General features: G+C 36.1%; 1 protein-coding gene across 1 annotated transcript in view; it reads right to left on the bottom strand.

Moving 5' to 3' along the window:
• The window catches only part of STRN3 (striatin 3), a 107,989-nt gene that overhangs the window by 12,767 nt on the left and 80,573 nt on the right, over positions 1-14,649 (bottom strand). The window contains 6 exon segments of the mRNA XM_023751547.1: positions 1-120; positions 2,699-2,870; positions 8,248-8,369; positions 8,622-8,669; positions 8,867-9,042; positions 10,256-10,389. The exon segment at positions 1-120 is cut by the window's left edge and continues 11 nt beyond it. Of these exon segments, the coding sequence (XP_023607315.1) occupies positions 1-120; positions 2,699-2,870; positions 8,248-8,369; positions 8,622-8,669; positions 8,867-9,042; positions 10,256-10,389 (772 nt within the window).

Here is a 14,649-nt window from a genome sequence, read left to right as displayed (position 1 = left end):
GAAAGCATCACCAATGACTGTGATGTTTCTAAATCATAAATACTGTACTACCAGTGTGAAAGAGGTCACCATATGAGCTGATCACAGCCTATAAAGTCAACCGATGTAGGTATCCCATGTCTGAAAGAGCCCAAAGAGATATAGTGTAAACACATAATTTAGAAATCTCTGCTCTTCTGATTAAAAAGGAAATTCAAATATTCTTGAGTTAATGTTAATAATAAAAAAAAGAAATTGTTAGGATGGTGAGCTATATAATAAGTAACTTTCCCTCAATTATTTTATTTTATATTATTGACTGGGTGATTGATTTTAGAGAGGGAGAGGGAAAAGAAGAGGGAGAGAGGGAGGTGTAGGGTGAGAGGGAGGAAGTAGAGGAGGGAGAGGGAAGGGGAAGAAGGAGGAGGGAGAGTCATCAATATGAGAGTTAGAATGATTGGTTGCCTCCTGCTTGACCCCCAACTAGGGACCCGAAAACTAGGTATGTGCCCTGACTGGGAATCAAACCCACGACCTTCCAGTGCACTGGACGACACTCTAACTCACTGAGTCGCACCAGCCAAAGCTTTCCCTCAGTTACTTAAAATGTTTGTAAAACATTCTATTTATTTAACATAAGAAAAATATAGCTAGAGGGTTCTTAAAGTGAGAGTAGATATGTGCAAAAGTTACTTTCTATGCATTTTCTTTTAAAAGAGAAAAAAAAATCCTGATGAGTTTTTTGGCCCACTTGCAAATTACACTGAGTGGCCAGATTATTATGACCACCCCATCAGTACTTCGTTGGGCCACCTTTTGTCTTCAATACTGCGGCGATTCTTCTTGGCATTGACTCCATGAGATGCTGAAAGGTGATGTGAGGAATCTGACACCATGCCTGATGAATAGCACTGTCCAGTTCTGTGAGATTTGATGGTTGTGGAACCAGCTGCCTGATGGCTCTTTTAACTTCATCCCACAAATGCTCACTTGGATTGAGATCTGGTGATTGTGGGGGCCACCTAAGCAAGGTAAAGTCTCCCTCATGTTCTTGAAACCACTCCTGCACAATACGAGCACCGTGGCATGGCGCACTGTCTTGTTGGAAGAAGCCATCTCCATTGGGATACGCCATCAACATGATAGGATGAACTTGATCAGCAACGATACTTAGGTATGTTGTGCTATTCACATATAATGACCTGGCCCTCTAGCAACTTCAGTGCGAAATTATAGCTATTTTGCCTACAAACGTCAGGTGGTCATAATAATCTGGCCACTCAGTGTATATATCTTACTGTAAAGTGACAAATTAGCATTCTCACATCACTGTCTTCGGAGACTGTTCACCTGATATTTTCAGATCTGTAAAAATAAAGTGTGGACTCTGGAATCCACTCATGCAGTGCTATCCCCTACAGTGGTCTGAGCAGCAATTTCTCACTTTAACATAATAAATTCACTGGCCAGATCAATGCACAAGAAGATGAAATCTGGAATCAAGCAATTAATTACCTAGATGAAGCTAGAAACAAATATCTAAATGAATTTTTACCTCAAAAAACTTGGGTAACACAGACCTAACAAAATTAAGCATATATTAGTCCTCTAAAATGTTTTAAGCCCTAGCCGATTTGGCTCAGGGGATAGAGGGTTTGCCTGTGGATTGAAGAGTCCTGGGTTCAATTCTAGTCAAGGGCACATACCTAAGTTGCAGGTTCCCTGGCCCTGGTCAGGATGCGTGCAGGAGGCAACCAATCAATGTCTCTCTCACATTGATGTTTCTCTCTGTCTCTCCCTCTCCCTTCCACTCTCTCTAAAAATCAATGGAAAAATATCCCCGGGAGAGGTATCCTAGGGAGAGGATTAATAAGTAAACAAACAAACAACAAAAAACAAAAATAATAAAAATAAAATGTTTTAAAACTAAACATACTTTTTAATAAAAATAAAAGTTTGGCCCTGGCCAGGTGGCTCAGTTGGTTGGAGTATCAAAAAGTTGAGGGCTCGATTCCTGGTCGGGGCACATGCATACATTGCAGATTTGATCCCCAGCTGGAATGCATAGGGGAGGCAATCAATTGGTGTTTCTCTCTCTCTCTCTCTAAACATATCCTCGGGCGAGGATAAAAGAAAAAAAAAAAAGTCTGACATTTAAAACTAACTTTAAAAAATGACTTAGAAAATAAGACCAATACAAGTACAGTATATGTATGTAAACAAATGTCACAGGTAAACTGGTTAAAGCCTTCTTTGACAGGAAAAGATTTGAAATCATGCATGTCACTTAGTTTGTACTTCCCAGTTAAGGGTGCTATTTCAATGATTACAGCTACATTTCTTAACCAGTGAGCTCATATATGGTTTGCAGGTATGCTTAACACTGTGATCCCTTCGATTTCTGTGGGAAGCCACCTGAAGCAGGCAGAGAGCCTTGTGTTGTCCCTATTACTAGCCTCATTTGTCTATTCCACTATTCCATAGAAATAGTTTTGTTTTTTAAATAAAACATGTCCTGAAAAGGGTATAAAAACAAAACACTGAACTATAGGATACATTTGCAAAGCTTCCCGTTTATAAAAAATAACAAAGGAAAAAGATTACCACAAGCTTTAAATTCTTTCAATTTCTTGGAGCAACAAAGAAATAGTAAATCAATTGTCCTTTCTATCTTCCAAAAAAAAAAAAAGTTAGCTTTTTTCATAGAGACAAAATTTACATACCCTTGTTTCCATTGTAAGTGCAAATACATGGCAATTTTTCTTGTGGCTTCCATAACCTAACAGTGCCATCTGCTGAACATGATAGTAATTGATTTTTTATACCACTATAAGCAAGACCCCAGACAGCATCTGTATGAGCCACTAAAGTGCCAGCTAGAACATTTGGCTCTGGGAAGAAAACAAACAAACAAAAATGAGCAAAACTAAGTTTAAGTATATAAAGATAACTTACCATATAATTAAGTATAAGGCTACACAAACCAGCTATAAGAAGATAAACCAAAATGTATACAATAGCCATGTCTTCTAAGTTGTGAATTTATTGGTTATTTTTACCCACCTCCCCAATACATTCTTGCATTTTTTCAATTTTCTGTAAGGAATACATACTTTTTAAAAAACAGCTTTGTTGAGATATTACTCCCATTCCATACAACTCACCAATGTAAAGTGTACAATTCAGTGTTTTTGGTATGTTTACGGAGTTCTGCAATCATCACCACACCAATTTTAAGACACTTTCACTACTCGTTAGCTATTTCCATCCAATTCTTCTTCCCTGCCTTTCCGCAACTCTAAAAAACCACTGATCTACTTTGTTACTACAAGTTTGCCTATTCTGGACATTTCATACAAGTGACCTTTTGTAACTGGCTTCTTTCATTTAGCATACTGTTTCGAAGGTTCATCCATGTTATAGCATATATAAGTATTTCATTTCTTTTAATTGTTGAGTAATATTCCATTGTATGGACACACTACGTTTTATTCATTCATCACTTGATGGACCTAATGGCTAATAACATTGTGCCTCATTTGTCCTACAACCCTGTTTCTCTAATAAACCCCCACTTTACACAGGAGTCTCTTATCACTTCCACAATTCTCACAGTTCCCAACCTTCCATCCTCATGAATAATTCTCTCTCATACTTCATTGAGAAAATATAGCATTGAAATAGGAACCCCTTCCCATCCTCCTGTCTCCCAATCTATAAATCTGCTAGTGTCTAAAACCATCTTCTCTGTGCAGTTGTAAGTAAGGAACTGTCCTCCTTCCTATCAAAGGCTAATTATACCAGATGTATTCTGGATTCCACTCAACTCACTAAACTGCTTTCATATTTAACATTTTCCCTGCTACAAAAATTCTCCTAATCCTTGGGATCCACAAGCCCAAAACTGTGCTTTAGCGTCCCTCAACATAAACAAAAAGACCTTCATTAACCTTATGCTGTCCTTCTGCCAAAGAGTAGAAAAGCATAGAGTAAATGTTTTTACCTTCCATTTACTCTCCAAACGACTCAAATATGGTTTGATACCATCAGCACAACAAAATAACCCTTGTTAAAATAACCAATGATGAACAATTAAAAGAAATGAAATACTTATATATGCTATAACATGGATGAACCTTCGAAACAGTATGCTAAATGAAAGAAGCCAGTTACAAAAGATCACTTGTATGAAATGTCCAGAATAGGAAAACTTTTAGTTACTACTAACTTTAGTAACTTTTTTATTTCTTTGATAAATTCTTTCTTTCTTTGTTGTTCTCATCACATTGCTTTTCATTCAGAGTATGCTTTGAAAGGTCCCTTAACCTTTTAGCCCCAGCATTCCTCTCTCAGTCTGGCCAATAAGTGACCTATTTGTCACTTATAAAAAGAAACCTTTCTATCCTCATTTTATCAGACCTCTCAGCAACATTTGAAAGTGCACACTGTTTCCTTCTTCTCTAAATGATTTCTTCTTTTGGTATGTTTCTATAATTCCATATACTCTCCTGTACTTCCTACAACCTCAAAGGCCAGCCATTACTCAGTTTCCTTTGTTGGCTCTCTTGTTCTAGCCACTCTCCCAATGTCAAGAGTTCCTTCTCTTACCCTAAACAACACACTCTCCCTGTGTTATAGCAACCATTCTCACATCTTGATAGTTTTATTACTGATTTAGTATTACCATCTCTTAACATGCCTAAAATCTGAATTCACACACCTTTTGTACCCCCATTTCAATAAATGCTACATCCCATATTCAACTTGGGTAACAGAAACCTAACAAAATTAAGTTCAGATCAAAAGTGGTGATGAAAATGTTCTGAATGAGACAGTGATAATGGTTGCATAACCCTGTGAATATAGTAAAAATTACTCAACTGTATACTTCAAGAGGATAAATTTTATTAAATGTGAATATCTCAATAAAGCTGTTAAAAAAATAAACAAAATCAAGAATCACTCATTCATTACTTCACCCACTCAATCCACTTATCAATAGATTCTGTCTATTCTATCCTACTTCCCCAATGTGTCTTATATCCATTTCCCTTCAACTGGTCTGCTACCAACGCTTTACCACCACTCTAGTCTTGGCAACATCACCTCTCACCTAGTACTGGTCCACTACATTCCAACTTTACAGTACAACATGAAATGTGTATTCCTCTTCTCCACTCTGCCCGCTATGTCCTGCAACAGCCAGAGTCACCTTTTTAAACCCTACATTTACAGGTCACTTCCTGGCTTAAAACTCTTTATAGTAGTCCCCTCTTATCCCAAGGGATACATTTCAAGACAACCAGTGGATGACTGAAACCACAGATAGTACCAAACTCTATAAACAGGGGTTGGCGAAAGTAGGTTTACAGTTGTGAGTACGCGAAACACAGTTAATTCTTGCATTATTTATGTATTAGTGTATTATTTGTCTCCTTCCTATTATTATTATTTCACATCCTTACTTATGATTTATCTTTTAGATAATGTCTTATTCCACCTGAACTGTAAACCTACTTTCCCCCACCCCTGTATACTATTTTCCTACATATACATACCTATGATAAAGTTTAATTTATAAATTAGCCACACTAAGAGATTAACAATAACTAATAATATAGAACAATTATAACAATATACTATAACAAGTTATGTGAATGTACTCTTTCAGCAAACTAGCACAAATTTCTTTTTTCTTTTTTTGGTAGGTTGCAAATTTAGTAAGCAAGAGAACTTACATAAAAGGCTTGTTTTGAATGGCAGCAAGATAAGTAGAATCTTAAGTGCATATAGAGGCCTTAACTGAGTTCAGTAATGTATTCGAGCCAGCTGGTCTCAACGTCTTACTCTTTCAAGGCTATATCCTTAAAAATGACTTCTATTGTGGGAACAGTAAGCAAACCGTACATTCTAAGGACAGGGGAGAGGGTATAAGTTGCCTCAAGGGTGAACTATTGTATTCCTGAGTCTCTCATTGAGAAGCCTCCAATTGCCTGGGTTCAGCTCAAGCACGAATTTATTTTTCCTTCTTCACAATTTCATGGATAGGAACCTCAGCATATGATATTTTCTTTTCCTATTTAGTCAAAAACTTTCACATTCTCACTTAAAGGAAGCATTTTATAGCCCTGGCCGGGTGGCTCAGTTGGTTGGCACATCATCTCATACACCAAAAGGTTGTGGGTTTGATCCTCAGTTGTGGCGTACAGGAGGCAATGGATCGATGTTTCTCTCTCACATCGATGTTTCTCTCTTTCCCTTCCTCTCTCTCTCTCTCAAATCAATAAAACAACAACATATGCTTGGATGAGGATTAAAAAATAATTTCTTTTTGGTATATTCAAATTGGCAGTATCAATTCTCTTGCACTTTGGGGCCATTATTAAGTAAATTAAAGGTTACTGGGACATAAGCACTGCCATACCTGGATACCAAGTGACTAACGGACAGGTAAGCATATATAGTGTGGATATGTTGAAAAAAAGGAATGATTCATATCTAGGGCAGGATTGAGCAGGAGGATGCTGGATTTCATCATGCTACTCAGACTGTGTGCAAGTAAAACTTACCAATTTTTTATTTCTGGAATTTTCCAGTTAACATTTTTGGACCGTGGTTGACCTCAGGTAACTGAATCCTCAGAAAGCAAAACCGCTGAAAAGAAGGTTCTACTATACTAAAATTTCTCTTTTATATTGTATATTTTAGTTTGAATGTCACCATTTTAGACTACAGGTAAAGAAAGTTCCACCCGTTACTCTCTCTCATAGTACTGTACTATCATAGTACTTATCACGATTTTTAACTATACTCTATCCCAGGGGTCCTCAAACTTTTTAAACAGGGGGTCAGTTCACTGTCCCTCAGACCGTTGGAGGGCCGGACTATAGTTTAAAAAAAACAACTATGAACAAATTCCAATGCACACTGCACATATCTTATTTTGAAGTAAAAAAACAAAACGGGAACAAATACAATATTTGTATTTGCATGTGGCCCGCGGGCCGTAGTTTGAGGACCCCTGCTCTATCCCCTTGCTTATCTGTTTAATGCCTATCATTTCCATTAGACAATTCTTACTTTTTTAAAAAAATATTTTTATAGATTTTGAGAGAGTAAAAGGGAGAGGGAGAAAGAAACATCAATGTGAGACTGAAATATTCGATTGGCTGCCTCCTGCATGCCTCCTACTGGGGATGGAGCCTGCAACCTGGACATGTTCCATGACCAGAAATCGAACTGGCAACCTGTCGGTGCATGGGACAATACCCAACCAACTTGAGCAACACCACCCAAGGCTAATTCTTACTTCTTGATGTAGTACTTAACACTAAACCTGGCAAAGTTAGGCACCAAAAGTGTGTGTTAAATAGAAACACCAAAGAGCTCAAATTCTTCTTAAATAAACCAACCATTAAGTAGACCACTGTTTATTTAACCACCAGAGGCTCGGTGCACAAAATTCGTGCATGGGGGTGGGAGTCCCTTAGCACAGCCTGAATCCTCTCCAATCTGGGACCACTGGCTCCTAACTGCTCACCTGCCTGCCTACCTGATCACCCCTAACCACTCTGCCTGCCTGCCTGATCGCCCCTAACCACCTCTGCATGCCGGCCTGATGTCGCCCCTAACTGCTTGCTCCCCGCGCCGGACTGCTCGCCCACACTGCACCCTCTGCCGGCCTGATCGCCCCCAACTGCCCCCCCTTCCATCCTGATTGCCCCCAACTGGCCCCTGCTGCTGCGTCCCAGGCCGGAGACACACGCAGGCAGCGTCATGTCCCCAGCCTGGGACATACGCAGGCAGAGTCATGTTAGTGCTGGGCCGGGAAGCACACAGGCAGCATCATGTTAGTGCTGGTCAGGCCTCCACCGGGGGCCACCCCCGGGCCGGGCCACACGGAGGCCCTCCTGGTGATGGATTGTGACGGCGTGGCGCAAGTCCCCAACACTGTGCAAGTCCCCGCCCACCTGTGCCTGCTGTGCACACAGCCTGCTGATGGGTCATTATGCGTGAGAGCGTCCCAACCAATTTGCATATTACCCTATTATTAGTATAGATATTTTGGACACCATAGAGAAAGTACCAATTCACAGGCCTAAATATTCATGGCCTATTTTCTAATGTTTCTCCTTAATAAAGCAAATTATTAGAAATGGAATAACTAAACAAGGAAACTAATACATGTTTAAACAAGCTTCTAGCTGAGGTATTTACTTTTGCCAGCTCCATGCACTTAAAAATATATATTTTGAACCTTTTACTTACCATATGTATCATATGGATCCACATTAGGGCTAGGCATATTCCACCACTGGATGGTTGCATCTATACCACCACTGAAACACTGCTCTCCATTAGAACTAATAGCTAATGATAGAACAGGGCCACTATTATAGGAAGAAAAAGAAAAAAGTTACTTATAAAGCTTAGAAAAGAAACTCATATATGCAGTCCCCAACCTCTGAATTTGTGTGGCATCTTAAAACTGTATAAGGTAAACATGTACACTTGAATAGTAATGATTATATTCTCCTAATACAATTATTAATAAAATAAAATATTAATCAAGTACTGTCTTTTCTAATATAAAACAAACATTACTACAATTTTATAAGATTTATGGATAAAATAAAACTTACATGTGGGCCCTAAATGTGTAGATAGGCTCTACATCTAAAGAGGCACTCCTAAAAGGGGGTAGGGGGAGAGAAAGGATGGGAGAGAAGACAATTAAATAATCGTAAACCATTGGCTGATATTCAAGAATCATTAGGTAAGATCAAATTGAGTGCATGCATGATATGGGACCATAAAAAATAATTACTTCTAATTTTTGACAAATCTGGAAGGGGAAAAAAACATAGGCTACCGTTAAAATACTTACTTTTTGGCAGGAACTGTTTTTTGCAAGTTCCAAAGTTTCAGAGTATGATCCTCAGAAGCGGTAACTAGCACAGGTTCTACAGGATGAAAAGCTAATGCCCGGACTCCATCAAAATGGCTACGTAGTGTATACTTGGGGTTCCATGTCTTTCGAAAGGCATCTTTATTGGCAGGCAACTAAAAAGAAAAAGCACAATATTTAGTGGTAAAAGTAGTAAATTAATAGACATGTGGAATTTTTATTTGTTTTGGTGTGTTTAAAACATATATGTTAAACTGCTTTGCTAAACTGTCTAGTAGAAATTTAATGTACCTTTAAAGCTTTATAATAAAGAACTAAGAATAATTTCATTAGCTTTCAAATACCTACATCAAATGGAGTCCCTCAATCTGTTTTACCTAATCATCAAGCTAAACTCAAAGGTCCTAGGAAGTATCAGATGAGAACAAAAAACTACCATGCTGCAATACCTTATATGAAAACAATAAAAATTAAATAAATTACTACCAAAAATCCAAGAGTACAATATTAATAGTACAGTTGTCATTCAGAAAATTAGCAATGTGAAGTTTTTAAAGGCAGCAAGTTAAGGTACTTCCCAAAAGTTTGAACTAAAGACACTTTAAGAATATGTTCATCATTACTGTTGATACTGACATGAGGTTAATCTTTTTATCATCATTTCTCCATCTGTAAAATAGGCTATGAACTCTCTCAAACTAGTCAAGTTTACTAGAATTTAGTCCCCTATGTACTTTATAAAATGTAGAAAAAATGAATTCGTTAAAAAACAAAATATTTGCTGAAAACTGCAAATTCATTATATAAAAGTTAAACAAGTTTAGTTAACTCTCAATTGAATGTTTACTGTATATAAAAAATTTAATCCCAGACTAGTTTCACCACTATCATTGTCCTTCCCATTTCCCCTCCATCCTCCCCCAATCCCTCAAATGAAGGACTGAAAATCAGGAAATGGCAACAAGCTAACTTGAACATTATCCTTAAAAAAATAAAAGTTCCAAAATAAAACATGCTTTTTAAGAAGTGATCAGGCTATTTTTCTCCTTAACATTGAAATATGGCTTAACTTGAATAAATAATTGAGAGTTGACTACTCAAGATAGATATTTAATGATCAGTATTTTAAGATAATCAATCATCCCAAACTCCTAACTAATCCACCACAATACCTAAGAAAAATTTAAACACCACAAAGAAACTAGTTATTAAAAAAACACACAACTACATGTCACTTCAACTCAACATATTGACACACAAAGTTATCTTTTCCATGCACCTTGATATTAATTCTATTTTATAAGTGTTTCCAAAAATAAGGAGCCTTCTATTAAATCATTAAAAAATTAAAAATAAAACTGCACTTACATCATAACTATAGTCTGCATCATTTGTTACCGTCAAGTCTGCAAGGTCTCCAAGGCCCAGTACACTTAACAAAACATCATCAGAACCCATAATAAATGACTTGCCTCCTCCAGATGGAAACGTTATTGGTTCAGCTATAAAGAACAAAACCGCTTCTTAAATGCTGAAAAATCATACAGTATAAGACAATATTGTGGGGGAAATGTAAGCACTTAACAGTTATAATACAGTAATATAAATTTTATCTTCCCACTTCCCTTCTTATTTCTTCCACTCAAAAAATCCTATTACTAAAAAGTAAAAAATAAATGTTTATTTAGGAACTGCAACAAAATCTCCCACAAAGCAAATAAATGTATATTAGATATATTATTCCAGGGTGGGAGGTGGGGCACAAAAGCTCTATTTAAATCACTTTATCACTTCAGTACAATTATAACTATAGTATTTTTTAAATACTGTAAATTGTTGGGAAGTCCTTTTGCTTTGCATCCTATTTGCTTAGAAGTGCTAGGTATTCTAGTACCTGATAAAAATTAATATAAGCATTCAAATTAAATTATCTCCATCTATAATGCCATGTATCAATTTCCTGAAATGAAGCCTTAAATTGCTCAAATTCCTCCAATAACAGCAATGGTCTAGAAAGAGGGCAGTTCTACCACAAAAATGTCAATTTCCTTTCTGCAAAAGGTTAATCCATGTGATATTTAGAATGCCTTCCAGCTTTCAAGATTTGACTACAATTGTTTATTTTAGCTTCCCTTTTATTTACTGTGATACTTCTAAAATAAAATAACTATAGAATTTTAAGTTAAATTTATAATACTTTGAGCAATTAAAATCAAACACTGCCATAATTAGAATAACTATACTAATATATAAATATTTTGCTATAACAGTTATAGTATAAGCAATAATTCTCAGTTATCATTTCAAACATGCTTTGAAAGCAAAATTTTAATCTTAAGATGCCAGGGAAAGTACACAAGTCACTGTAATAAAAAACAACTCAATATATCAAAACAAATTTAAAATTCATGAGCAAAATTAAAAGGAAAACAGTATATAAAAACTCAAGCTAATTATCAATTTTGAAAAATTTCTATGAGTGATATAAATTTAATACACTATAGGAAACATAACAGGTATAACACTTGTCAGTCATCATTAACACAACTACTGAAAAAAAATTAAGATACAAGTCAACTTTTCCTAGATAAATACTATAGCAAAAGTAAAATTAATCTATATTTAGACTATCTTATTATTTATCAAAGTAAGCAATAATATAAAAGTAAGCTATATAATTTGACTCAAATCAAGTCTTACATGACACTGCTAAAATGAAGTTGTGAGTCAACAGCTAATCTAGAGTAAATCTGATAGAAAATATACATAGGGATACTAGTAGTATTTAATTTTTGAATGATTATACTAATTGAATCTGAATAATGTATAGTACTGACCCTTCCTACCAATATTTAGTATGCAATTATTGGTAATACCAAAGCAGCTAAGAACAATAAAATCAATATTTTAAAATTATGTTTAAGAACAATTATATAAAAATTCATTTGGTACTATTTACTCAAAGCATTTTTAGCCAGTACAAGGTCATATATTTCTTTTAAGCTCATAATTTGTTTATAAGAAAAGTTAGAACAAAATGCCACAATTCCTTCCACTCACAATTATACAAATCTCAATAAAAGCCTAATAAAATAACTTTAACATAATAAATTAATTTGCATTATTACATATTCTTTTTACAAAGATATTTCTAATCAGTTGTTGACCAATGTAGGGGCATGTGAAGCGAAGTGCCTGGGCTATCCTGGCTAGTTTTATTGGAGTTTTAAACAAAAAGTTAGTATTTGTATCCATTTCTAATTAGTCATATGACTACATTTCTCAATCGCTATACACACATATAATTACTTATATATATATAGCAAGCTATGCTGCTCACTCAGCGTTTATTACATATATATGTGAAAAAATCTTTTAAGCTATATTTCTACTTTCCATAATCACTCATCACCACTGTGGATGTGATAATCACAGTAAATATTCAATTTATTCACTCTTGTTTTCTTGTAGAGAAAATTAATTTGTATTCTATAAATTCATTTTATTAATGTTAATACAATTACTTATAGCACATAATCACATAAGCATAAAAATGTCATTGGCAATTCAAAGAAAAATAAAATTATTAAAAGCAGTTTTTAATGATGAAAATGACACTTTTTATTAATAGCCTAAAAGACTTCATCAAGCAATTAAACAATACTATTATCATTTCCCTTTATGGAAATATTAGGGTCCCAAATGGGATCTTACAACAAGGTCCTTTTGTAACTAATCCTCCTTTTTATAGACACTTAATGACCAAGGAAACCGCTGTAGCTCACATATCAAACTCTTCTTCCTCCTTCAATTTTATCAAAACTAAAGAACACAGCCCAATAACTGATTCAGTGTTGACATGGTATATCTTAAGTCTTTACTAAAAATAGTCTGAAAGGTTGTAATACAGAACTTTCTCTTTCTGAAAACAGACATTTTGTCTTTACAAAATGATGTATGACATGGACTTCAACAGGAAAGTATGAAGTTGGAGGTTGCCACTAAAAAAAAAAAAGAGATTATGAACTCTGTTTCCTTCTTAGCTTTATGTAGAGACTGAATTTGCTTCTTTTAAAATAAATGCTAAGATTTACAATTAGGTTTGTACTTAACTCCCCATTTCCTATTCCTTCTACCATTAAGAGTTATATCACTGACTCACTTTTTTTTTTTTAAAAGGACACACACATAAACATAGAGAGCACTAAATTGATTTTAATGCAAAATCTACGGTTTAATGTACAGCACAAACTACAAAAATTTTAGCAAGTCTACCTATGCATTATTTGGCAAAACAACCCAAAAGCTAAAGAAGATAAACCACCTGAAATGCATAAAATGAAAAATAATGGATTTGGTATGTGGATTTTAGAAAATACTTCCTGATGTAAAAGAGGAAAATAGCTCAATAGCAGAAAATAGATTTGGAAAAGTCAACAGACTATTTTACTTTTCATGCATTAATATGTTTTGTTTGGCTTTATTATTTCTCACCATAATCTGTAATTGTCATATCTGCATGCAGATATGATTCTAAGAGAGAAAAAAAACACGCAAAATTATTTAACTTTAACTGTAAGAGAAATGTGCTACTAGAGAACTCCTAAAGGAGAACAGATGTATTAAAAATTTTTTGACTGAGGCATCAAATTCTGTTACATAGCGAAAACAGAAACATCAATGAAATTCAAATCTATATGCCGAATTATTAGATAATTAAGTATCTTATACTAGAGGCCCAGTGCATGAAATTCCCCTCAGGCCGGCCTGCGCCCTCTCGCAGTCCGGAAGCCCTAGGGCAGTGGTCGGCAAACTCATTTGTCAACAGAGCCAAATATCAACAGTACAACGATTGAAATTTCTTTTGAGAGCCAAATTTTTTAAACTTAAACTATATAGGTAGGCACATTGTTATTAACTTAATTAGGGTACTCCTAAGGCTTAGGAAGAGCCACGATCAAGGGGCCAAAGAGCCACATGTGACTCGCGAGCCACAGTTTGCCGACCACGGCCCTAGGGGGATGTCCAACTGATGGCAGTCGGACATCCTTATCCTTAGCACTGCCACAGAGGCGGAAGAGGCTCCTGCCACCACTGCTGTGCTCGCCAGCGTGAGCCCGGCTTCTGGATGAGAGGCATTCCCCTTGTGGGAGCGCACTGACCACCAGGGGGCAGCTCCTGCATTGAGCATCTGCCCCCCTGGTGGTCAGTGCACGTCATAGCGACCGGTTGTTCTGCCATTCGGTCAATTTGCATATTAGCCTTTTATTATATGGGATCATGTCACAATAAGCCCTTGGTAAGAATTCAGTCTCATTACTTAGAATTATAAGTATCTGCACCTAAATTATAAATAACTGAAATATATATACATATCTTCAGCTAAAATCAATTCTGGAAAACAAAAAATGCCTAAGTAGTACTTAGATGCTGCCTTATTCTAAAATGATTTTTTAAATTGCTATTTTCTGTAAGCTAAAGTTAGATTTCTGAGAGGTTCTCTGAATTGACCCCTGGGATAAAAACAACTCTATCTAAAATTAGCCAGTGTGGTTCAGTGATTGGAGCATCTGCCTGCCCACCAAAGGGTAGCAGGTTTGCTCCCTGCCCTCAGTCCGGGTGCATGTGGGAGGCAACCAATCACTCTCTCTCAAATTGATGTTTCTCTCTCTCTTTCTCTTCTCCCCACTCCCTTCCACTCTCTCTGAAAAGCAGTGGAAATAATATCCTCGGGTGAGGATTAACAACACACACACACACAC

Source organism: Myotis lucifugus, unplaced genomic scaffold, assembly GCF_000147115.1.
Source record: "Myotis lucifugus unplaced genomic scaffold, Myoluc2.0 scaffold_22, whole genome shotgun sequence".
NCBI classification, from domain to species: Eukaryota; Metazoa; Chordata; class Mammalia; order Chiroptera; family Vespertilionidae; genus Myotis; species Myotis lucifugus.
The sequence above is the reverse complement of the archived record's forward strand: the minus strand, read 5'-3'. Positions and strand labels throughout refer to the sequence as shown.